This window comes from Epinephelus moara, chromosome 22 (assembly GCF_006386435.1).
Source record: "Epinephelus moara isolate mb chromosome 22, YSFRI_EMoa_1.0, whole genome shotgun sequence".
Taxonomy (NCBI): domain Eukaryota; kingdom Metazoa; phylum Chordata; class Actinopteri; order Perciformes; family Serranidae; genus Epinephelus; species Epinephelus moara.
The window spans coordinates 31,804,896-31,828,446 of NC_065527.1; the positions used below are offsets into that span (position 1 = coordinate 31,804,896).

Here is a 23,551-nt window from a genome sequence, read left to right on the forward strand (position 1 = left end):
ATCTTTGCACTTTTAAATTAAATAATTATATTAAACAATTAAATACCACTCAGATTAATTTCCTGTCCTACAGATAACCAAGAGTTTATTTCATATCCATTTTAAATCTTTTTTTAACAATTATTGTCAATAGTAATGTAAAATATGTTTGGTAATAACTCAACTGTGATTTGTTTGGTGTGATGCTATTGGTCATATTTATAGAACTTAACTTGCAGTATTTAAATCTGTTCTAATGTATTTACCTGTATTTCAGTTAATCAACCTGAAGTCAAATAAATAGATTTAATAAAAGAAGCAAACAAACTCGTGTCATATTTCCATCATTCATTTTTAAACTCCACAGACTGTTGCCTCACACTGGAATGACTTCACATACAGATCTACACAAATAAATACACCACAATGAACTCTGCACAGCTAGATAAACAAGCAAAGGCACACAACAACTTCAAGACTCGCTCCCTCAGTGTGTTATAACAAAGTGAACCTTTAAAGGATCAGTCTGGTGATATTCTGTATTTTTTATGTTATTGTCAATAAATCCCATGAAATGTCTAAAATCAACAGTGAATGTATCTACTAACAACTACTGTGTGTGCATCAAAGCCTGATACATCTTTGCCTGTGCCATGCAGCTCCATTGTTGTCCATTAAAAACACATTAATGAGCCACACTGTGTCACTGGGTAACATGTTCCTTCATTCACATCAACACAAACTTTATTTATTAACGTTTATTTTGACTCAGTCCTACATACACCATCCTGCTGCCACAAATACTCACTAGGGCATCTAATGTGGATTAATAATGTGGAAAATAGTCCCCAGCAAATGCAATATTTCCTGTTTGTTTGATAAAAACTAAAGTGAGCAGCTATTGAAAAAAATTACATTCTATACATTTGTGTTTTTAAAGATTAGCATCTTTGGTAGGAGCCAATGGTTTTGGAGCTGAGAGCCACAGCCAGAGACAGAACTGAGAGACAATAAGAAAAATACAGAATATCAGCAGCTTTATCCTTTAACAGTCAGTCTCACCTTTTGAGGTTCATTGAAGCTGCATGGAATAAAAAAAAACGACAGTTTTTCAAGTAATGTATTCGCAAGAGCTGCTCTCTCACTAGTGCAGTGTTATAAACAGTATAAATCAAATCTTAAACACGTATGATTTCTTCTTCTGGATTAAATAAGAAAAAAAAAAACAGACAAAAGAAAAACATAAACACGTCTGTTCAGTGTTTCATGATGAAAGTCCAAATTCTCATCATAACTTGGACAAGTTGTTTTTGTTTCCTGTTTTTATATTTTATCATAAAATATGAACATTTTACACCAGTACATGTATTTTTTAAGTTATAATCATTGAGATTTTAATCACTATTTATGGTTGGCTGATTAATGTAATTAAATTTGTATATATTACTTTTCATTGTTAGTGGCAGGGTCCGCCATTCCCATGCTGGTTTCAGATAACCTTCAAATACACAAATGAGTGGTTGACAGCTAACGACACAGCATGTATATGTAAATTTGTAGGATCAAAAAGTTTAACTGATTATTATTTAATTAAATCTGTTTTACAAACAGTGGCTGTACAGCTTTATTATTATTATGGTTATCTGTTTTTTTTCACATTTCAGCACTTCAGATGAGTGACATGAAATGAAATGAATTAGAAACATTAAATGACTTGGTTCAGTGAGGACATCAGCTTGTGCCGACTCTTTCTGATATATGATGCCGCTTGCTTTCAGCTCGAGGGAAAAAAAGTTTGTCCTGCTTTGTTAATGCTCTCCAAAAAAAAAGTACAGTACAACTTATGTTCTTTAGGTGCGAGCGAAGGAGGAGGAACCTGAAGGGAGTCAACACCTCCAGATACTCCAGGTGTTTCCAGGTATCATGCTCATGTTTCACCCACTGAAGCAGAATGTCTAACAGGGGGAGTTCCCCACTGGCGAAGCCGCCCTGTTAGAAGTTGGGTTTGTGCTTCTTCACCTCCACCATGAGGTGGTGCAGGTTAATGAGCTCTGAGCGGACGGCGAGGCTGCGGAATGTCGGCTGATTCAGGACCTTGTGGAAGCCATGGTAGTACTGGATCAGCTGGGTCAGAGCGCCCTGCAGCAGAAAAAGGAAGTAATGTTTTGTGACTTCATGGTGATTACAACACTTACTTCCTCTTATGTGGAAGTGGAAGCCACTCAACCAATAATTTCATAATAACATAATGACAAGTCACCCAATAATTAAAAATACCAAACATTTACTGGTTTCAGACTCTGAATGTGAGGATTACTATTCTTCTCTGTTGTTTGGGTTTTTGGACTAAATCAACAGTTTGATGAAATCACATTATTTCTGACATTTTTACAAATAAAAGTCATGATAATAATCATTAGTTGCAGCTAATTCAGTCATTCTGCCTTTATTTACACAAAGCTCTCTTTTAAACACTTGACAAGTTTGCAGCATCTAAACAAAAGCATCAATATATTATTGAAGCATAATCTCTAAAACATGTATGTGTTGTCTTAATAAGCTCTCTGAAAATACTCTGGTAAACTGGTCAGAGTACTGAGCTTCAACATCTGCAGTACATTATTAAAATAAGAGGGTGCAGCATGTCTGAAAGCATACTTTCCTTTTCCTGGAATCTTAAGTCTGCAAAATGTGTTTGATGAGTTCCAGATCTCCAGATGAGTAAATGATACTTAGTGCAGCATTCTATGTATTTGGTCAAAGTGGAGCTAATTTCAACCAATTGTACACACTGGTAGGTAACATAAACTAAATATATGTTTTGGATGTGAAGTATGAAAGTAACTCCTAATGACTAAGTATACTTAGAGTAACAGTACTAAGAAGGGTGTGATATGAAAGCACTCAGGTAATGTACAAGAGGCAGGAGCTTTGTTTTGTTGTTGCAGTGGTGCAAACACATGCATGGTGAAAATGGAGAGAGCTACCTGAAGTTGAAAAATTGAAATATCATATAACCATGTGACAAAGCAGAGCTGGTCCTGACCTCCCTGGGCTCTAAGCAAAACTCAGCTACCATGCTACCAGTGCTCCCATTACAATCCTCTGACTGGCAGCGTATAAGAAGAGAAACAGAAGTGAGGAAAGCAAACAGAGAGCTAAAGCCAAGAGGGAGTGAGACCAAACCAAACTTGTTACATAAGGTAAGATTATTTTTCTTTAGCCATTAAGCTCTTTAGCAGAAACGTTTCCTGACAGTTATTGTTCACTGACACAAGGAGAATAATCTCTGTTCTTTCAACATTGGATTGCATTGTTAAGGTGCCAACTGGCTAACTAGTGTCAAGGTGGTCTTCCGGTGTCAAAACCACTATCTGGAGAGTGGAGAGTTATTTCGTTTCACACAGCCACAGAATGTACATGCTGGTTAGCCATAAGCACCTTTGGGTTGTGTTCATGTGCGACTTTTTGGCCGAGATACAGCGACGTAAAGCGATGCAGCAGAGGACCTACATTACTGCTAGTTCTCTGAAGTTAGTTTGGTGTATTTGGGCCTTAAGATAATTAGACAGAATGAGGTATAAACAAACAAAATTCATTGAGTGGAATATATTTCCCCAGATTTCAAATATAAAATACTATTTATCTATGGCTTTGCTGAATAATTTACAGTTACAGAGAGATGAAAATCCATATTGCCCAGTATGTCCAGCTAATCAACAGTTTCAATTCAATATTTAATCAATAGTAAAAGTCAATCCACTGCTTTTTATCTTGCAATAGTCCAGAGTTGTAACAAAACCTTAACTAAGAAGAGACATTTTTTTTTTTTAAATTTAAAAACAATTGTGCCAATGAGGAGTGTTATCACACCCATACATACATTACATTACTACTCTGAACAGGTACAGAGGTTGGTGCCACTGGAATGTTTTATTTGTGTACATCTGCATATGAATACATGTTTATGTACGATGTGGGTATCTTTTCCAAGCTGCATATGTATGTAGTGTAGATGACCTGGCATAAACTCTTAATGTGTGTATATATATGGTGCGCGTGACCTGACATAAACTTAATATCCTGACGTGACTTCAGCTAGATGATCTGGCATGACTCTGGCCAAATTTGGTTATACAATTGTTCTCAGAGCTGGTTGTCTGAGCAACAGGAAAACAGTAGCTTAAGTGAAAGGAAAGACCTTTTAATGTGTACTGTTTAAATGTTTAAAGCTGTTGGTGTGTCGACTGATACTGCTTGATTGTCAGGCATTATAAATTGTCATCATGCACTAATTCTTTGGCTTTCTTGCGAGTACACCCTCAAATGTCCAATCCTATGTTTTGAGACTCTTAATTCTACAACAAACACAGCCTGAAAGTGGCTGGCAAGCAAGCAAGACACAGACGGGGTTACATCGGCACTGCCCAGCTAGGATAACAGGAGAGACTGTAGCGAGAGATACACTGCAGGGTAACACATCAACTTAATTTTACTGCCTTTGTGGACATCACACTTGGAGATGAGAGATCAGTTTACCTCACCCACAATTTTGCTCTTTTCGTGAGCAACATCCTCTCACGTAAGTTGTATACATTGACACCCACCTATACACAAGGGGGAGGTGGGGCACGATGCAACTTGCCATATGCATAAATTAATAGGTAACTGTACTTACTCATATGAGCTTGACAGAAATACACAGCAGGAATTGTTGAGGAGATTCTAGACAATTCACACAAGTCACCTAAGACACCTTAGATGTTGTTGTTGTGTTGTGGCAGTGCAACGCACACCTGTCCTGTGTCTCACCTGTATGATGCTGGTCCCGTTTTTAAAGTTGGTGAAGGACCTCATGACGTCCTGACTCATCAACTCCACTGACTGTTTCCATGTGCTGGAAAACCCTCGAACCAGCTGAGTGATACGAGCTGCAGGACACACACACACACACACACACACACACACAATTAATCACGTGACAGTGTCTGACAGCGTGTGATCACACTTAAAACAGTGTCGGGCTGTTGCGTGTTTGCTTTCACATGCTAGAGGGACTGTTCAGATAAAAAAAACCCTGTAAGGGCATGATGCGGTGAATGTGAGAGGAAACGGCAAGATATGAGATGTCAAAAAAAGGATGTGGGAAGCTGAAGTTCTGAAAGTCAGCGGCATCTGACCACAGCAGAGAAACAAAACTGATGAATGGAAACTGTTCATTATGCTGTAAAACAAAACTAAAGCCTGAGCTGAGAGACTCCTGCTCAGCTGAAATCTATGAGTCAGGATGTTGGAAGCAGCAGGTCTGTGAAGCTGGTTGTGATTAGTGTACTCTTTAATTCAATGTTATTCCTAAGCCCTGGCTTGTTCCATATATCCTCTGTCATTCTTTCTTTAAAATACAGTTTTAAATGATATCGACTTATAATTGTAAATAAAATGTACTTTGAAGAAAAAAAAAGAAAAAGGAGAAATAATAAAGGGCGGCACAGCGGTGTGGTTGGTTAGCACTGTCGCCTCACAGCAAGAGGGTTGCCGGTTCGATCCCGGGTGTGGGAGCCCTTCTATGCGGAGTTTGCATGTTCTCCCCGTGTCAGCGCGGGTTCTCTCCGGGCACTCCGGCTTTCTCCCACAGTCCAAAGACATGCAGATTGGGGACCAGGTTAACTGATAACTCTAAATTGTCCATAGGTGTGAATGGTTGTCTGTCTCTATGTGTCAGCCCTGCGATAGTCTGGCGACCTGTCCAGGGTGTACCCTGCCTCTCGCCCAATGTCAGCTGGGATAGGCTCCAGCCCCCCCACAACCCTCAAGAGGATGAAGCGGTTAGAAGATGAATGAATGAGAAATAATCAAACCAAAACAAAATGGCTTTTCTCACCTTCCTCGTTCTTGAGTCGGTCCAGCTGCCCTTTCTCCACCAAAGCCTCGGCCTCCTTCACAAAGGCGATCATCCCTCCGAAGGGGGGAGAGAGAATCTCCTCGATAAACTCCTGGAGAGGAGAGGAGGTTAAAAACGTGACAGTTAGGGTCCTCCAGTTTTGTTCATTTAAGATTTTAGACATAAATCTGGTTAAATTTAACAATTAATTACAAGAATAATTAAGTTTATTTTCACTTCATAGTATTTGTTCATATACATTTATTGTAAAAAAAAAGTACTTTGAAAGCTGAAGTGTTACCAAATTTTTTTTGAATTAAATGATTTTGTCTTGAAGTGCATTACTCAGTGTTGTAAGTGTTTTACGTCATTATAAATGTGAGTAATTCTAATGATATAAACCTCTGTGCTCCTTACTGTGAGCATCACATCCATTTCTAAAATTCAGTTTTAACCTGTTTTTACTTCTCTGTTTGATGCCCACAATCATAAATACACTGTAAAGCCAAAGTATTGGTCTGTTTATGGAGTCGATTAACAGTTGTAATATTCCTGCAAGTGTGTCAGAATGACCACACTGTGCACAGAGAGGACACAGGAGAAGAAGAGTGTATAACAGAGCTTGAGGTTTCCCATCATGACTCAGTGATGTTTACCTGTGTCCTAGCCAGGAGCAGCTGTTGGAATCCTTCCACCTCTTTACTGTCGTCTGCTGCCCTCTCCTGGAAACAAGGGGACAAACAATTATAACACAGAGATTTTAGCATGAGTTGTGGGTTTTAATTTCTCACAGGTAAGAGGACAAGAAGCAGGCGCGACAAGACTTGTGATCAACAGTTTCACATGACAACAGGTGACCAAGAAGTAAATGACAAAGAAACAAGGACACAGGGGTGAAGGTTTTGAAGCTCACCATGAGGACGCTGAGCATCATGTCGTAGTTGTTGATGAGGAAGATGAGCTGGTCTCTTCTTGATGGAAACTCTGCGGCCATCTTCAGCACAAAGTTTTCAACCTCAACCTGAAAAACAAATATTCATGTTTCATTATTCACGACTAATTCAATTTGTGACAGGCTAACTTAGGCACATTTACTTTAATTTCAGTGGAGCATGTGATGCAACCATTGCAAACAGATATTTTTTCATTCTTGTATGAGATTTTTGCTCCACAGCTTACTTTTAATACACTTGCAGGTATATTAAAATTTTTAATCAACTCTAGAAACAGCCTGTTACTTTGGATTTACTGCATACTTTAAACTGTAGCTATGAAACTGCTTACATCCAGTGAGTAAAACTGTAAACTAAGTGGATTAATGGTTGTTTGAAAATGAAGGATACACTTCAATCATTTTTATGACAAAATAAAGACTCATTTTTTTTGCCTACCTTTAAAACTTTAACTGTTGTTTTCTGAACAAACAAATAAAATATGATGACAACCATTCAAAGCTTAATGTGAAAATCTAAACAAAAGCTTCAAATTTAAAGAAATAACACATTCAGTAGATACTTCCATACTTTTTCAATACCCCTTCTTTAAAACTACACAATCCCCTTCAATTAGACATTTGATAGTAGTGGAAGTACCAAAGCTACAAACGTGTTTTGTAAATATACAGTCATTATTAATTTGATGCCTATAACATGTTCCAAAAAAAGTTGAGACAGGGGCGACAAAAGAGAGAAAGTTGTTAAATGCTCAAAAAACACCTGTTTGGAAACTTCCACAGGCGAACAGATGAATTGGTAACAAATTAAAGTATCATTAATAGGTATGAAAGGGACCTCCTCGAAAGGCTCAGTTATTCACAAGCAAGGACGGTCACTTTGTGAAAAACTGCGCAGGCAAATAGTGCGCTGAGAACAACCTTTCTCAAAGCACAATTGCAAAGTATTTAAAATTTCACCATCTACAATAATAATATCATCAAGGACTCAGAGAATGTGGAGAAATCTGCACATATGGGGCAAGGATGAAAACATTAAATACCTGTGACCTCTGACCCCCTCAGCCAGCACTGCTTTAAAAACCAGCAGGATTGTATAGAGGATATTACTACATGAGCCCAAGAACACTTTAGACAACAATTATCACTGCATCAACACTGCACAAGTACAAATGCTTACAATGGTGTAGGCTACATACGCAGGCTACTGCATAGGCTCTGCATAGAGCTGATGCACTGGTATAAATCCACCTTTACACAGCATCCCAACTTTTTTGGAAATGGGGTTTTTCAGTTTTTCAACCAGCTGCATGAGATAAACACCGGGAATGAAACTCAACTGGTCCTCAACCAGTGGCTGTATGGCATTCTCTTAAGCAACGAGCCCACCACGTGACTGGAGGTGTGTATTCAGTGACATTTTCTGTAGCAGCAGGTTGGTAGTTTTAAAAAGGACAAAAAAAAAAAAAAAAAAATCCTATTTTTTGTACCTAGGACTTTTTTTGCAGAGGTATTGAGTATCGTTTTTTATCACAGTTTATCGTATCAAAGTTTAAAATTGTGATATTGTGATAACCCTAATCCTGTCAGTCATGCAGATTATTGTTTGTTGTACTTACAAACATATTAATATTGTTATATTTGAAGAGGTAAAACTTCAGCAACACATGGAGGACCCTGGTGAGGGCCAGACTGTTTTTTTCCATGTACCATTAAAGTAGGTCAAGTTGTGCTGGAAATCCCTCCTCTGCTTTTGTTGTATAAATAACTGCTTTGTTACTTTCTGACGTATTTGCTCGCTTTGGTACTTACCTGGTTACTGACTTACAATGTGTCAGTTGTCATTTTCATACTTAAATTGTATTTCTGTGCTATTAACTTGATTTGTTCCACAAATACTTTGATAATTTGACCTGTTGTGATTTATTTGCTATTTGGTGTGTTTACACAGTCTGTAAACACTTCACGTCCCATCTCCTTACACCCTTTTATATTAATGTGCATGTTTGTGTGTATGTGTGTGTGTTCTACCTGCAGCTGTCCCAGCAGAGCGTTGGTTCTCTCGTTGGGAAACGTCTGGTTGATGCTGACGATGGCAGATGAGAACTCTGCGTAACGCCGAGTGATCTGAAATCAAAAAACGCAAACTCACTGAAACACACTGTTGTGACACGTGCGATCCAACACATGAAGGGTATGTGTCCATGTGTGTTTGTCCTTGTCTGTGTGTGTTTGTAGACCTACGTAGTGTGGTCTGGTGTCCAGTACTCCCAGTTTCTGAGGGTCTGTGTTTCTGATGCTGTGGATGTTCATCTCCAGAATCATCTCAAACCTCGGCCACAGCAGCTCCAAAACTGCCTCCCAGTACCTGACACATAGACACACATAGACACACACAGACACAGGTGACAACACATTAGATTAATTAACTTTCCGAGATTATTTTATGCACCTTTTTCAAAACACTTTAAGGGTGCTTTAACACTTGAACTGTTGGCTGGTTCATTTGGTCCAGCTTAGAGGGAAAAAATGACACATACAATGATACATATGCTGCATATCACTTCTGGTTTCGGTTCCTGTTCACACTGACTTTTTACAAACGAACCAAGAGGAGTAAACATGAAGTTCTACTGACAGACAGTTAACTTGTTGACTGGACAGTTTTGGTGTTTGACATCCTGCATCATCTGGACCCACATGAAGTCAAATTGCGGGGACTGACAGATACTTAGCAGCACTTAAATGTTTTTTATGTGTATATTTAATTTGTTTTGTGTCACAATGAGCTTACGGAGAAATAACAGATCATAAGCATTATTAGTAGGCTGTTATTAGACTGCAATTTGATCGCATGCTATGAAAATGACGCAGAAACATGATGAAAAGGAGGTGTCTTGTACAGTAATGATTCAGGTCTTATTACTGTCATATCGCTCCCAGACACCTGTTAATGAACTTAATAAACTGACAAAGTACAGGGAGTTTGTTAAAATGATTTCAACAGCTTTTTAATCAGGGAAAATACCCAAGCTGACATTCATACATGTTAACATGGTTACACATATATGTTAGCATAAATAGAATATAGTCCTTATAAAGATTATTTATAAGATTGTGGACAGATTTAACGATCAGCAGATGAATTCATTAATAGTTTAGCATCTGAAAACCTGCTCACATATCTGCTATTATAAAATCCTGTGGCTGGTTCATTTGCTTTCACACCACAAATGAATAGTACCAGAGTTTGTTTGTAACTGCACCGAGACCGCCTCTTCCAGAAGGTCTCGGCCCGGTTGTTGTGGTAAGCATCCGAGTGCGATTGCTGTGTTCACACCTGCCAAAATGAATCACACTTAGGGAGCAAATGAAGTGCGATTGCTCTGCGTCATCTCTGCAGACACGACTGAGTGACTTTTAAAAAGACACATCATCTCAATGTGGTGAGTGAGTTTCACAGTTGGGGGATTGGAACATGAACATAACAGCTATCAGTAACTGTCCGAGGACATCGCTGGTTGCTTGTTTGAGGGGGCGATTTTTGTCATGTCATTTTGCTAATTTTACTGGTCTGCCTCTGAAGAACGAGTGCTCAGTGGGCAGCTGGCACAGCGCTAAAACAAAGTGTGGAGATAGGTCTGGCTATGTGAGACTACTCAGTGAGTTAACATAGTTACACAGAGAGGCCAGTGATGGCAGAGAGACAGCGGGGAAAGCAGCATGTAGAGCCAGCATATTTTCACATCAACTCTGTAAACAAAGGAAAACTTCTGTATTTTCCAACCTGGACCCTACTTCCCATGTTTTTGAGTCTAATTGACCAATGGGAACAGCAATTTTTAAACAAGCCACTGACAGGCTCAGATTGTTGTTTTAAGTGTCTGACAACATTATGAAAATGATCCTACAGAGAAATTAAACCTTTTTCTTTACTTTTTGCTGACTGTTTATTATTATGAACAGGTCTCGCTCAAGAAGAACACTCGTTCTGAAATCTTGCAAGAGGTGACTTGTTGCAGGAAAACAGTGGAAACATTTGTTGGAGTTGGAGAGAAGAGTGCCGGGAAGAATTTGTTGTGTTGGAGTAGAGAAAGTGTAGCTTAGTGTAACTTAAAAGATTTTAATGTCATGGTTGAATATTTGGCTGATTCCTGTGAACCATTGTATTTTCTTGTTCAATGAGAGCAAACAGGTGTGAGAATATTTTCTGTCTTGGCATTTTTTGAGTTTATCTTTAAATTAAGCATTTTCGTCTCAAGACTAAGACTAAGTCTAAAATAGCTCTCAAAATTAACACTGGTTTATTTTGTTCATTTTGATTTATTTTGACGAAAAAAGCTGAGTAAAACTGTGGAAAGTAGCAATACACATCTCCCAACTGAAACTATGGGAAAGCCCTGCCTAAACATCAGCATGAATCAATCACCAAATGTTGGTCTGATGGTGGCCAACTGGACATTTTTAACATATAGCCCAACCCTAGTGACTTTGAAGACCACTCAGGCACTGAAACTGATTCACAATACCTGCTGAATTTCCAAAACTACACTGCTGTCTGTTCCCTCTACCTGTAGCTTTTTCTCCAATGAAAAAATACGTATCTTTTTCTTTTTGACTATTGAACTAAATCAGATCATTAATGGGACACTGACTTGTCGAGAGCAGGGATGGTCCTCTTGGCGGTGATGGCTCTGAACCGGAGGATGATGTGGATGCAGAGGAAGATGGCGATGCTGTCGTAGCAGTCGGACACATACGTGGACATGCTCTTCTGCAGAGACAGACAAAAAACACAGACTGAATGATACAATATGACGCCATGTTGTCTCCAATACAGAATTAAAAAAACATTTAGAAAGTCCTGAACTTGAGGTTTGCACAAAACAAAAGGCTGCAGAGCATCAACTATGACCTCCATCACTGAGAAGACAAACTGTGTTGTTCATACCAGAAACATGCTGAGAGTTTTCCCCATGATGCTGTTGAAGAGGTCGAGGGCGGAGTTTCCTGCCACCATGAAGAAGTCGGAGAGGAAGAGGTACTCCCTGCAGCCATTGTCCAGCAGAGCGTAGTGCTGGCTGCGAAACAGCGTCTCATAGGGATACTGGAGGAGAAATATAACTAGTCAATATACTGTTTACATCTCGATTATGAAACCTCTCATTCTAGGCTTCCAACAAAGCATCACAAGAGGCCACCAGATGTCAGTGCTGATCAACAGTGTACACCTCAGAACATGTTGATGAGTGAAGTGCCACATGTGGCCGCGCTCTGCTGCTCGTGAGTTTGGGTTTCCTGTGTAAACATGTCCTGGTTTAACCCTCAATCCTGCTTTGTCATCCTGCCAATCACTAAAGAGTAAACACATTCTTCTTCTGCAGCTCATTGTGCTCTCAGACTGCACGGCCAAAACAAACACCTACTTACAAATCCACAAGCCATATGCTGTATAAGCATTAAAATTTTACTCTGCAGCCAGGATCTTACCAGTATTTCAAAAAGAGAGATCACATCACTCCACCTTACTGACTACATGTATATTTTAGAATGTATTAAGTTACCTTCCTACATCTGCCATAACTTTTCATTTCAAGGACTCTCAGCTCCTCTGCTGCCTTTCTTTCATATGTTCCTGATGTTTCCGCTTCCTTCTGTTTTTATGACCCTGAACTGTGCAACATCCTCTTGAAACCTTAGAAGTTCAACAGGAAATTAAATACCTGTCTTTTCCATTTGGATTTTCAATTTGGAATAATCCTAGTGCCTCAGATTTGGGATTTTTATTCTTCTGCTATTTATTCATTTATTTTTATTCACTTTTTAGCTATTATTCTTTTTGTTGTCAAACATTTGATTGTTTTTCATTGTTTGTTTTCTGCCTAAAATTAGGGCTTCATGCAGGACCCAGTCATCCCACTAGATTAATTCTTGAGTAATTTAAGTGAATTTGTAACATTTATCCATTTTCTTCTTTTCCTATTCAGAATTTTCTCTGAGGTACGAATGAAATTCACAAGTCTCATACGAGTCTTGCTCAGACAGTCTGCCTTTCTTCACAGCACAAAAAAAATGTAATTTGATCTGAAACAGTAATGCCTTTTATCTGAATGAATCTGCAGCAAAAGTTTCCTCTGAGATCAGTAGCTGTTGGAAGATTCTCTTCCTCTGATCATCCTCTGTTATAAAACCGAACGGCTGCAACATCATCTCTTCTAATATCTCAGTGACAGTCAAATGACCTCCTCTCATATTAATCATGGATGCCTTAGCTTGAAAATATGCTCTTTTAGCATCTAACTTCATGTGAGACCTTTGCTCTTTACTTCTTTCACAGTAGAGCTCTGCTCTGATGATGTTGCTGTTATATTTTCTAATTGTTTCAGGTCTACAAATGTACATCTCTCTGAGATGTAGAGTCTTCTTTTTATTTGTTAGGAACATTTTTGTGAATAAAACTTTCCCACAAATGGAGCAGAGGATGCAGCCTTATTTGGGCATTTTTAGAAGCTGATAATAAACTCTCTGGAATGAGTTCCTCATCGTAAACAGGTGACATTAATCAGCCTGAAATGAGAGATTCAAGTTTGTGCAGTGAAAAGAGTGTAGTGAATCAAGAGTGTAGTGAATCTGACTTGAAACCCTCTATTGTCTTTAGGGTCCGGGCAGCTAAGCTGCCGGGACACTATTGTATTCCTAGGAATTCTTTCTTTCTTTCTTCCGAGGAAGTCATACTTCCCAAGGGCGAAAACTCACCAAACTTTACAGAAATGTCCAGCCCCAAGCCATATTTACTTAATTCCAAGGACATGTCAATATTCCTCCTGGGGGGGGCACAATAAGCGTTTAAATTTAAAAATCTTTAAAAATACCTACAAAATCAACAGTACATGCTACAGTTTTGAAACTTTCACCAAACTGTAGCCCCAAAACTGCTGAAACTTTTGTCCTGATGGTGGCATCACAGCAAGCCTCTAAATTAAATAAAAACAAATAGCTTGGACCGGACCATGGGCGAAAGCTAACCAAATTTTGCACAAAGGTCCAGTCTCATGCCAGATTACCTCAGCTGTAAACCCAAGCCAATAGTCCTGATCGTGGCGCTGCAGCAAGCATCTAAAGTTCAAAACATTGAAAATTCATAACAAATCAACCTGCTAGAACTTCACACCTTCATCAAACTGTAGCCCCAATACTGAAGAAACTTTTGTACATTTAAACCTATTAAAAATTATGAAGTCCATCACTGTTTTTTTTTAGACTGTAAAACTTATAAAAACCTATCTCCTCCCACAATTTTTGCCTACAGTGCATGAAAATGTTTGACTGTGAACACTACTGTAAACATATACCTGAAAATTGATAAATAAATCTTCAATGTTCATGAAAAAATTGAACATTTTTTATAGTCATGGTAGATGATGTTTGACAAATATCAGAATTTTACCTAAAAAACTGAATTTTTGAGAACATTTTGAATTCTGCTCTCATGTGAATAATTGCAGTCAATGCAAGAAGCATTTTTAAACATCAGTTATTCACTTATGGAGCAAATCAATCACTTTTAAAAACAAATTACCAACATCTCCATGCTGCAATATGTGTATTTTCAGATTTTTGTCTTGATAACTGAATTTTTTACAGTGGTTTCAAATCTGCCTGCACAACAGTGAATGGCTTACTCAATTTGTGAAGCCACTGTTGTATTGCCACTTGCCAATTAGCTCAGAGCGATAGATGACAGTCTTTGGTTCCAGAAGTTGTGGGTTCAAGCCTCAAGTGGTCCAAAATGAACATTGTTGTCAACTGTCTTGTCTTCCTATTCTCCTGTTTGTTGCTCAGAATTGCCTAAATTTGCCAAAAATAGCCCGGACCCGACCCATCGCTGCGCAGCAGCTATAATTAATCCTGTTTTGTGAATCCCTGTAGGATGCATCTCTACATTAAAGTGCTACAAATATATTATAATTATTGTTACTATCCATCCCTGATTTTTTTGAAAGATTAACAACTTATACAGCAAATGATGAGGACTTAAACTGAACCTAATAACTGGCAGCAGAGCAGGTAAAACTGTAGTGTTGTTGTGTTGTCGACAGTTTGGCCGTCTCACCCTGCTGTCTCCTCTTTGAGCTGTGTGTGGAACCAGGATGGGCCCCTCCAGCTCAGCAGGACTCAGTATGGCCCCCCTCTGGCCCAGAGTGAAGATGGTGTTCCTGCTCTTCAGAGACGGTTTGGAAAAGAAACCTGCAGCAGTTAGTCAAGGAGCTCCAGGTGTCGTATAAAACAAGCGTTCACACAGTTTCATTTGTGTCATCAGGGTGTTGGCAGGTCACATGATGCCCTCAAGAGTCATTAATGAGCAGATATCTGATCTAGGTGTTCTTATGTTCGGTATGCAAGTGTGTCACCGAGGTGTGTCTTTTCATCTTAGTTCACGCATTTACTGAGAATCTCCTCCTGTTCTGAGTGTCAGTGTCACGTGCAGAGCAGCCACACACACCCCATTTACACACGTCTGAAACCCTTTTCACATACAGTGCTGGCATCAATTATCTGTGTTGATGGCGCACACACACACTAAGTGATGGGCCACTTAAACAGAAAAACTTCAACCATTTGGCTTGTATGAGGACATAATTGTCGAAAATGTATAAATCTTAAAGCTGGGGTAGGCGGTTTTAATTTGGTGTCATTAGGCAAAAATCCCTTTAGTCTTTGAGCACACTGTAATTCAAGTGGTTTGAGAGAAAACCAGACTTCTGCACCTCCTCTTGGCTCTGTTTTCAGGCTTTAGAAAATCTTTGACCACAGACTTTGGCCAAACGCAGGTCAATGACGTGCATGACCCTTCAGATGATACAAGCCTGATTCAATGGTGGAGAATCCTGCAGAGAAAGTTGCTATTCCAGCATTGGCAGGAACTGCCTACACTGCAAAGCAACCCAAAAAAGGAAGATGGACTTATCAGAAAGAGAGTTAAAAAGAGAGTCTGACAACAAATACAAAGCATGTGTCAGTATCAGCAAAGTGTGTCAGAGAGAGTTAGAAAGAACATATTGCTAATTGTTTAGCCCTCTGCTAATGAGAGCCAAAAGCTCACGGCTGGGGCTTCAAGTTCTGCCCCCCCCCCCCCCCCCCCCNCCCCCCCCCCCCCCCCCCTTAAATTTGGACAGATCTGACTCGCCACCAGATCAGCAAACTTTTTGTTCCTGCTGGCATACTAGTTAGCCTTGCTGCTGCTGCTGGCCACCAGCCTGCTTTGCTACTGCCACTAGAGGTCTGTTCTGGAGCTGCTGCCCACTCTTCTCCTGGGGAAGCAGTCCACAGCTGTGAGAAGTGAGGTGAAGGGACCGTGGCAGCTAATTTTTCTCTCATTTGTGGTCTGATACACAGAAAGAGAGAGCGGGGCAAGGGGGGGGGGGGGAAGGGGGGGAGAGAATGCACTGCGAGCAGCTCTCCAATGAAATAGGATTAAGTAAATCAATGTATGGGAAACACTTGGTTAATGTATGAAGCGCATGCATATGCCTGTGGTCATCTGGTGGGAGGGGCACAGAAAAGAGCTGTTCCCTTTTCTAGATGTCTACCTACCCCAGCTTTAAACACTCCGTCTAAGTCGGTGTGTGCATCTTTAAGGTCTGACAAACTTGTTGAATGCATTTCCTTCCTCTTAAAACATCTGCAAAGTACCATAATACCATTTAATTTTAAATCCTGCATTGTTATTTAGCTTGCAGTCTTCTTTTTCACCATCCCTGTTCATGCTTTGCTGCATTTCCTTGCTGTGGAATAATGTTTAAAGGATATCTTTCTTGGCTGTGTCTTCGACTCCCATCAGGTCATCTTTGTCTGCGACCTCCTCGTACTGCACACAGGACAGAGAAACATCATGTCACATGTAAAATGAGAGAAAAACACAAACACTGAAATGCTATGTGTCGTGTTCACGGAGGTACTGCGATAGAAATGCAGCGCTCCTACAGCCACAGCACTCCCAGCTGCAGACTGACTGACCTCCAGTCGGTTCACCTGTTAGCTGCTGACACAATAACCCTCTCAGACATACTGAATATTCTCTTTATTGAAATTTATATCAGTTTTATTTGTTTAACTTCAACATGTCTCTTTTTAGTGTGTAGTGTGAGATCTATGTATTTAAACTTGGCTTAAAACAATTAATTTAGGTAGGTTGAATAAAAGGAACATAAAAGTGTCCCTAAGCTGTAAATCAGGACAAAGCACATGGGACCAGAGCTGAGTCTTATGGTTGTTGTGTAAGGATTCATGTTACTGTACGTATATGTGTGACTTTGATGAAAGAGTGATGAATCCACTGACCTGTACTTTGAGCAGCCTGCCGCTGTATGACTTGAAGTAACTGTAATAAATTTTGCTCATCGTATCCACGTACTCGTCTCTGATCTCCTTGGCAACTGTTCTCTCATTGGCCAAGAGGAACTGATAGAAAAATCTACAGCGAGATGAAACAAAGAGTCAGAAAGTGGAAGTTAAACTGTCCAGGACACGAATTACTATTTACAACTCCACATGACCTTTTTCATACTAAGAAGGGTTTTGTAACATTATTTTCTATTGTCAGTGGCAAAAAATTGCAACTGTTTCCCGTTACACTTCCTAATAAAGCTAATGTAGTGTACAAACAGGAACTTCAAAAATATTTTGTGGATAAGTTTTAAGTATGAGACTAAAGGCAATTTAAACTATGTCAAGTCACAAAATGTTCCACGCAAACTTGGAATAATTTTCCTGGACCTTTTTGTTTTTTACACAAGAAAACCTCCAATTAAGAACTTAAATAAAGAGGAGTTGATGCATTCATATCTTTTAAGGCCTACACAACTTTAAAAAGAAAAGAATCAGAGAACTGTCCAGCAGGTGTAGCTGCGCTCACCTGTACTTCAGCAGAGTGTTCTGTGGGATCTGGTAGTTTGTCATCGGCTTCCTGAAGGAGTAGATCTTCTGAAGAATGAACTCTCGGATCTTTGACACCGCCTGAAGTGAGGAAGAAGTATTGATATGGTATCATATCAGCAAGAGTTTTACTTGTAAAGAAAAATGTAAGTTTCTAGTAAAAGAAAAGAGATAAACGAAAATCAATCTACAGCGTGTTTTGGGCTGCTAAAAAAAAAAAAAAAGGTCTCTGTAATATATCTATTATTATGGAGTCAGGACTGTTGGTTGGACAAAACAAGACATCTGATGAAGACAGTGAAGGGCGGCTGTGGCTCAGAGGAAGAGTGGTACGTCCATCAATGGGAGGATCGGCGGTTCAATCCACGGCTCCTCCAACCTACATGTGGATCATCCTTGAGCAAGATACCGAACCCCTAATTGCTCCCAATGGCTTTTCCATTGGCAAAACTAAGTAGCAGGTGGCACCTTGTATGGTAGCCTCGGCCACCAGTGTGTAAATGGGTGAACATGACTCACTACATGACTGTAGTGTAAAAAAGCGCTTTGAGTGGTTGGATAACTAGCAAGGCGCTATACAAGAGCAAGTCCATTTACATCCTGTGGGCTGTTGCAGTTCAATGTTTTATAGCCCAAAAATTAAGCAGTTACTTGAAGTCCTGTTTTTCTGTCCAACTACATTTGAAAAATTAAGAACCGATATACAGTATCCACTAGTGAAGAGTTCATTTGAACTGTTCCCCCTCCTCTCTCTAGGCTCTGTCTTACACCCAGCGCAAAGCGGCCCACAGCGCAGTACAACTGTCGTTTCTAGTTTCAGACCAATGCAGGTGTCACACTAGGAGCAGTGGAACTTCACTGATTATTTCAGAAGCTTCAAGTTTAGTTCTATATCTTCTCAAGTTTTTAACTACAGTTTTTAGTTTTGCTAGTTAAATGTCCAACAACATTTTCTCCAGGTACATCAGTGCTCTTACTGCATTACTCTCAGCAGAAAACCGCTTGCCTCTTTAATTCTCACCAGATGTAGGCACACCTGGCTTTTAAAGGGAATCGGAGATGACACTGATTGGTTGAAGTCATGTTATGCCCAAAACACAACTATGATTAATTAAGGGACTAAATTCAACCCTCTTGCCCCTTGTGCCTTACTTTGTGCCCACGTTATATGCTGTTTAACAAACAATTGTGGAGTTGGACAACCATGCACTTTAGACCATGCCCTATAGATCGTCTTAATAGGGCCCTCTGAGTCTCACCTTGAGTTTAAGGCGGTCCACGATGTCCTGGATGTCAGAGCAGGCCAGCGTCTCCCTGAAGCTCAGCTCTTTGGCGAAGTTGATCTTGTTGTTGAGCTCGTGGAGCTGCTCCAGAAACTCCTGCTCTGTCACAGGACTGTCCAGGATGGTGCTGCGATGACACGGGACAACATCAAACCAACACTTGACTCTTCTTCTACAGTGCATTAGAAGCAACAATGTCACAATGTGACAGCTGCTTTGAGTCCCCACTCTCTCTGTCCCACTTACGAGATCATGGCTCCAGGCACCACCAGCTCGTCCACCAGCTGGCTGAGTTGGCTGCGCACCGCCTGCCTGTTCTTCAGCCGGACATTCATGCTGACCGACTGCTGCTGCAGAGTCTGGATCTCACTGCTGATGGAGGACAGGTCGCTCTGGAAGCCGCTCAGCATGCCCTCCATACGCTAACAGAAGGAATGGACAGACAGAAAACAGCTGTCTTTCCTTGTGGATGATTTAGATTCTATTTTATCTTATTTCAAAAGACATCATGCTGCTGTTTACACAGGAGGAAGAGGACAGAACTCTATGTTTCTTGCTTTTTTAAATTGTTGGTTTTGTGCATAACAAGTTAATTTAGAGGCCTGAAATCATGGGAAACAGCAAAAACCGAGATAACCAAGACAAAACAGAGATAATGGTGAAATGAAGGGAAATTGCAGGCTAAAACCTTAAACAAATTGTGGCTGACTGCAGAATCATGCTTCATTTTATATCTACAACATCTACTTTTAAAAACTAGTACATGTTTAGGGAGTTTGAAAAGACAGTGAGTTACATCATCATCCAAACATTCACTGATTGGTCCATTATCCGAGCAGGCTAAATGCTGTTTAGCGGAAAACTGAGCTGGCAACGCCAAGTAAAATGCAGACATCCACATCCACTGTTCTGTATTCTTTATATCTTCCACTGACTCATGCTGAGCTCATCATGCACAAGACTGTGGGATCAGGATGAAGATGTGTCGTCTTACCTCCAGTATGGAGTCACAGGCGGTGATCTGGTTGTGTAGGAGAGCAATGTTCTGACTCTCCTTGATGTCTGACAGATAAACAGTCAGGAAAATAAAACTGTACTTTCAACATGCTTCCCCAAAAAAAAAAAAGAGTTAAGAATAAAAGTAAAAAACTAAATGACACTGTATGTTTCTGCAAACCATGAATACATTACATTTGCACTTCTTAATGTATCATATAAACATTTTTTAAATGACATAGTGTATGGTGCTGACTTTGTCACTAGGAGATGTAGGGGATAGCTGATGGCGTGATGCCTAAACAGGATGTTTGCCACTGTTAGAGACAACAAACATTAAAACCAGCTGTGATTTTGTAACTCATAGTAACTTGCTAAAAGACTGTGACAAGTCCGGGGCTGTTTATAAAACATTCAGGACGCCACAGTTTATTCCACACTACTGAGGCAGCTCCTCTTTTGGAACCACCGTGGAGTTGGTAATAGTTTCGCTTTCAGCCATGCTTGTTGTTGCCGTGTCTAATAGTACAGTATTACGTCAATATGTCAACAAGTCGAAATATCGCGAGTATTAAGGTATTAATTTTTCAGATGATATTAAAAATTATACCACAATTATCATGAATGACATGATATGGGACACTCCTAAGTAGGACTCCAACAAACTGGCAGTTAACAGGTCAAACATCAAGAAAAAAAATGCTGGAATTCTCTTATTATATCATCACAACATTCAAAAGATACAGTCTTTGATGGAGGCCTGTTCAATCCTCTGCAGCTCTGACTCCACCTGTTTGGAGTACTGCCGGAGGTCAACGCCCTGAACACAGACAGCAAGAAAGACCTCCGTCATCACATTTATAATACACACACTGTATTGTGAAAACATGCTCAGATTACTGGATAATAATAAATGAAGTTTTGAGTTATACAAATAGATGAATTATTTAGCTTCGTGAACCAACAAGAGTGGAGTGTTTTCTCACTCACTTAATCTTACTGTAAACTGGACTTACTATCTCACTTGTTAACTACAAACATAATAATGACAGTGACAGCAGATGAATTCACCGTTTTGAGTGCCTCCTTCACGAGGTCATCTTCCAGATTGGCCTGGATGTGAACTGCAGGAGACAGAGAGGAACAGTGTTTGTGACAAATTAAACTTCCAACAGAAACTCGGGACAACAGGTGAACTTTACCAGGTCACAGCTTCTCTTTAACACTGGGTAAACGTTGACAGCAGAGCCCTGTTATTAATTTAAACTTGTACTTGTACTTTAAACTTGTAAGCCACCCTATAATCTGGGTGTGGCTTTAATCAATGCAAGAGAGCTGCTGCAGGTTGTAGAAATGTTAACTTAAATAAGTTACAGCATTGATGATCAGTTTTAACCCAAACATACACTGAAATCATATTGCTTGAAATTATCATTCTGAAAGTGTCAGGCCAACCAGGCAGCTCCAATCATTTGTGCTGTTCTCCTTTGTATACCAAACCCAATATGAGACATATAAATGATAACTGTTGCCTTACTGTCCACTTCATCCAAGATGAACTCATCAGTGGTGAGGTCCAGTTCGCCCAGGTTGAGGTTAGCGATGTCTCCATCAGTCTTCTAGAAAATAACACACATAATTACACACAAATGATAACTTCATTTATTAGACTAAGTTATTAGTCTAAGGTGGTGATAGGTCTTTCTTAACACATAGGGAAATTATATTTGGGGTTGTAAAAGCTTGAGAAATCTCAGGGAATTTTCCAAGGGAAGTTAACCTTAGGAATTTTGGAAACAAATCAAAATAAATCTTTTACCTTTAAATGGAGACCTTAGATGTAAACATAAAATACACATAAAATCCGAATCTGTCATCAAGGCAAAGTACAGAGGAAATGAAATTTTTTTTTTTTTTTTTGGAGAAAAGTGTTTTATTTTGGAGGGGGGTTCACAGGGAATGTATTTTCTTTTTGTTTGGTTAAAACTGCTAACAATGTTAAATGAGTCAACTAGATTGATGATTTTTTTAAAACTTCTTTTCTTAGAAGGATTTGCAATTATGTCTGCTTATACTAGTAAGAGTAAGAGGTTTATACCTGCATATGACATGGTAAATACAGCCTGAGCCAATAACCCATATGCTTTCATTTTATTCCCCTTAATTCCCATGTGAAGTTTCCACCTTGAATACTTTGCAACCCTAACTGCAACTAAAGATTATTGTCATAATCGACTGATTACTTACAGTGGTGGAATGTAACTATGTACATTTACTGTACTTAAGTACAAATATGAGGTACTTTAATCTTATGCCACTTTATACTTCTTCTCCACTACATTTCAAAGGGAAATATTGTGCTTTTACTCCACTATACTCTTTGACTACTTTTGTTATTTACAAATTAGGATTTTTGCGCTCATCACAGGAAAATATTCAAGTGCAGCTGAAAACATTAGTCAGTTGATTAGAAAATCAATTGGCAACTATTTTGATAACTATTTAAGCTATTTTTTATGCAAATACATTTCATGGTTCCAGCTTCCTAAATATAATGACTTGCTGCTTTTCTTTCAATTTATTTTATTGTTTGGACTTAATAAATCGATTTTATTTCTTCTGCATTGAATACTTTGACTTTTATTATTTGAATACATTTTTTTATAGGACTTAAGTAACATTTTCAATGTAGGCCTTTGACTGGTAAAGGAGTACTTTCACTGTGTGGAATTAATACTTATACTTAAAAACTGAATACTTTCTCCAACACTAATTAATTAATGACAATTAACAATTTAATGTGTATCATCAATTTATCAGTAAATATGGGAAAATGATAATCACAAGTTCCCACGGCCCTTTGCTTTATGAATGATTTGATGATTAATTATTCAAAAGTACTGTCGACCAAACGATTTCAACACCTGTGACGTTACACTTTTCCTGATGCTTCAGGAAATCCATGAGCTTCGTGGTGTTTTGACAGGATGCTAACAGCTAACGCTGCATTAGCTTCAAGCAACACCAGTACTCTTTGTAAAAAGTGGCAATGTGGGAATACGTTGTTCACTGTCACAACTACTTAATTCTTCTAGCACGATACACTTCAGTCAGCTGAATGTAACGTTACAGTTCATTGATAATAACTGTCTCTTGTTATGAATGCTAACAGGATACTGGAACGACGGAGCGCATAAACAAACAAATATTTTAGTTTCCCACAACAACTGCAGATTCAAATAGAAGTACTAAAATGTCACCTCATCTTGTAAATACGCCATTGCGACTTCTGTCGGGTTTCCAGCTGTGTTTACATCGAGACCAGCTCCGACAGCTGCAGCAGCCACCTCCGCCATTGCGGCGAATTATGCTAACGTTGAAAAAACTAGAAATAGAAAGTTCCGCCACGTCGTCCGCGAAATCAAAGACGCATCTTTGCGTTTATGAGCAGACACGAGATATTAATATGACTATATAATGTGTGAGATAAATAAACGCGAACAAAATCAGTTGGTGTTTATTTCG

General features: G+C 39.3%; 1 protein-coding gene across 2 annotated transcripts; it reads right to left on the bottom strand.

The window, feature by feature from the left end:
- Window positions 1-312: 312 nt before the first annotated feature.
- Window positions 313-23,541, bottom strand: vps52 (VPS52 subunit of GARP complex). 2 transcript variants are annotated; one of them, XM_050034716.1, is made up of 20 exons: window positions 23,287-23,541; window positions 21,564-21,642; window positions 21,098-21,150; window positions 20,771-20,846; window positions 20,025-20,092; window positions 19,277-19,452; window positions 19,007-19,157; window positions 17,728-17,828; window positions 17,154-17,286; window positions 16,623-16,680; window positions 14,926-15,059; window positions 11,764-11,919; window positions 11,468-11,586; window positions 9,057-9,180; window positions 8,844-8,939; window positions 6,774-6,881; window positions 6,517-6,582; window positions 5,861-5,972; window positions 4,792-4,910; window positions 313-2,118 (listed from the first exon to the last, which is right to left on the bottom strand). In XM_050034716.1, the coding sequence occupies exons 1-20, from the start codon at window positions 23,380-23,382 to the stop codon at window positions 1,972-1,974; spliced, it is 2,172 nt and encodes a 723-aa protein (XP_049890673.1). In that variant the 5' UTR covers window positions 23,383-23,541; the 3' UTR covers window positions 313-1,971. The 2 variants fall into 2 exon arrangements, with proteins under 2 accessions (XP_049890673.1, XP_049890671.1); XM_050034714.1 differs by having other exon boundaries at window positions 21,564-21,645.
- Window positions 23,542-23,551: the final 10 nt, after the last annotated feature.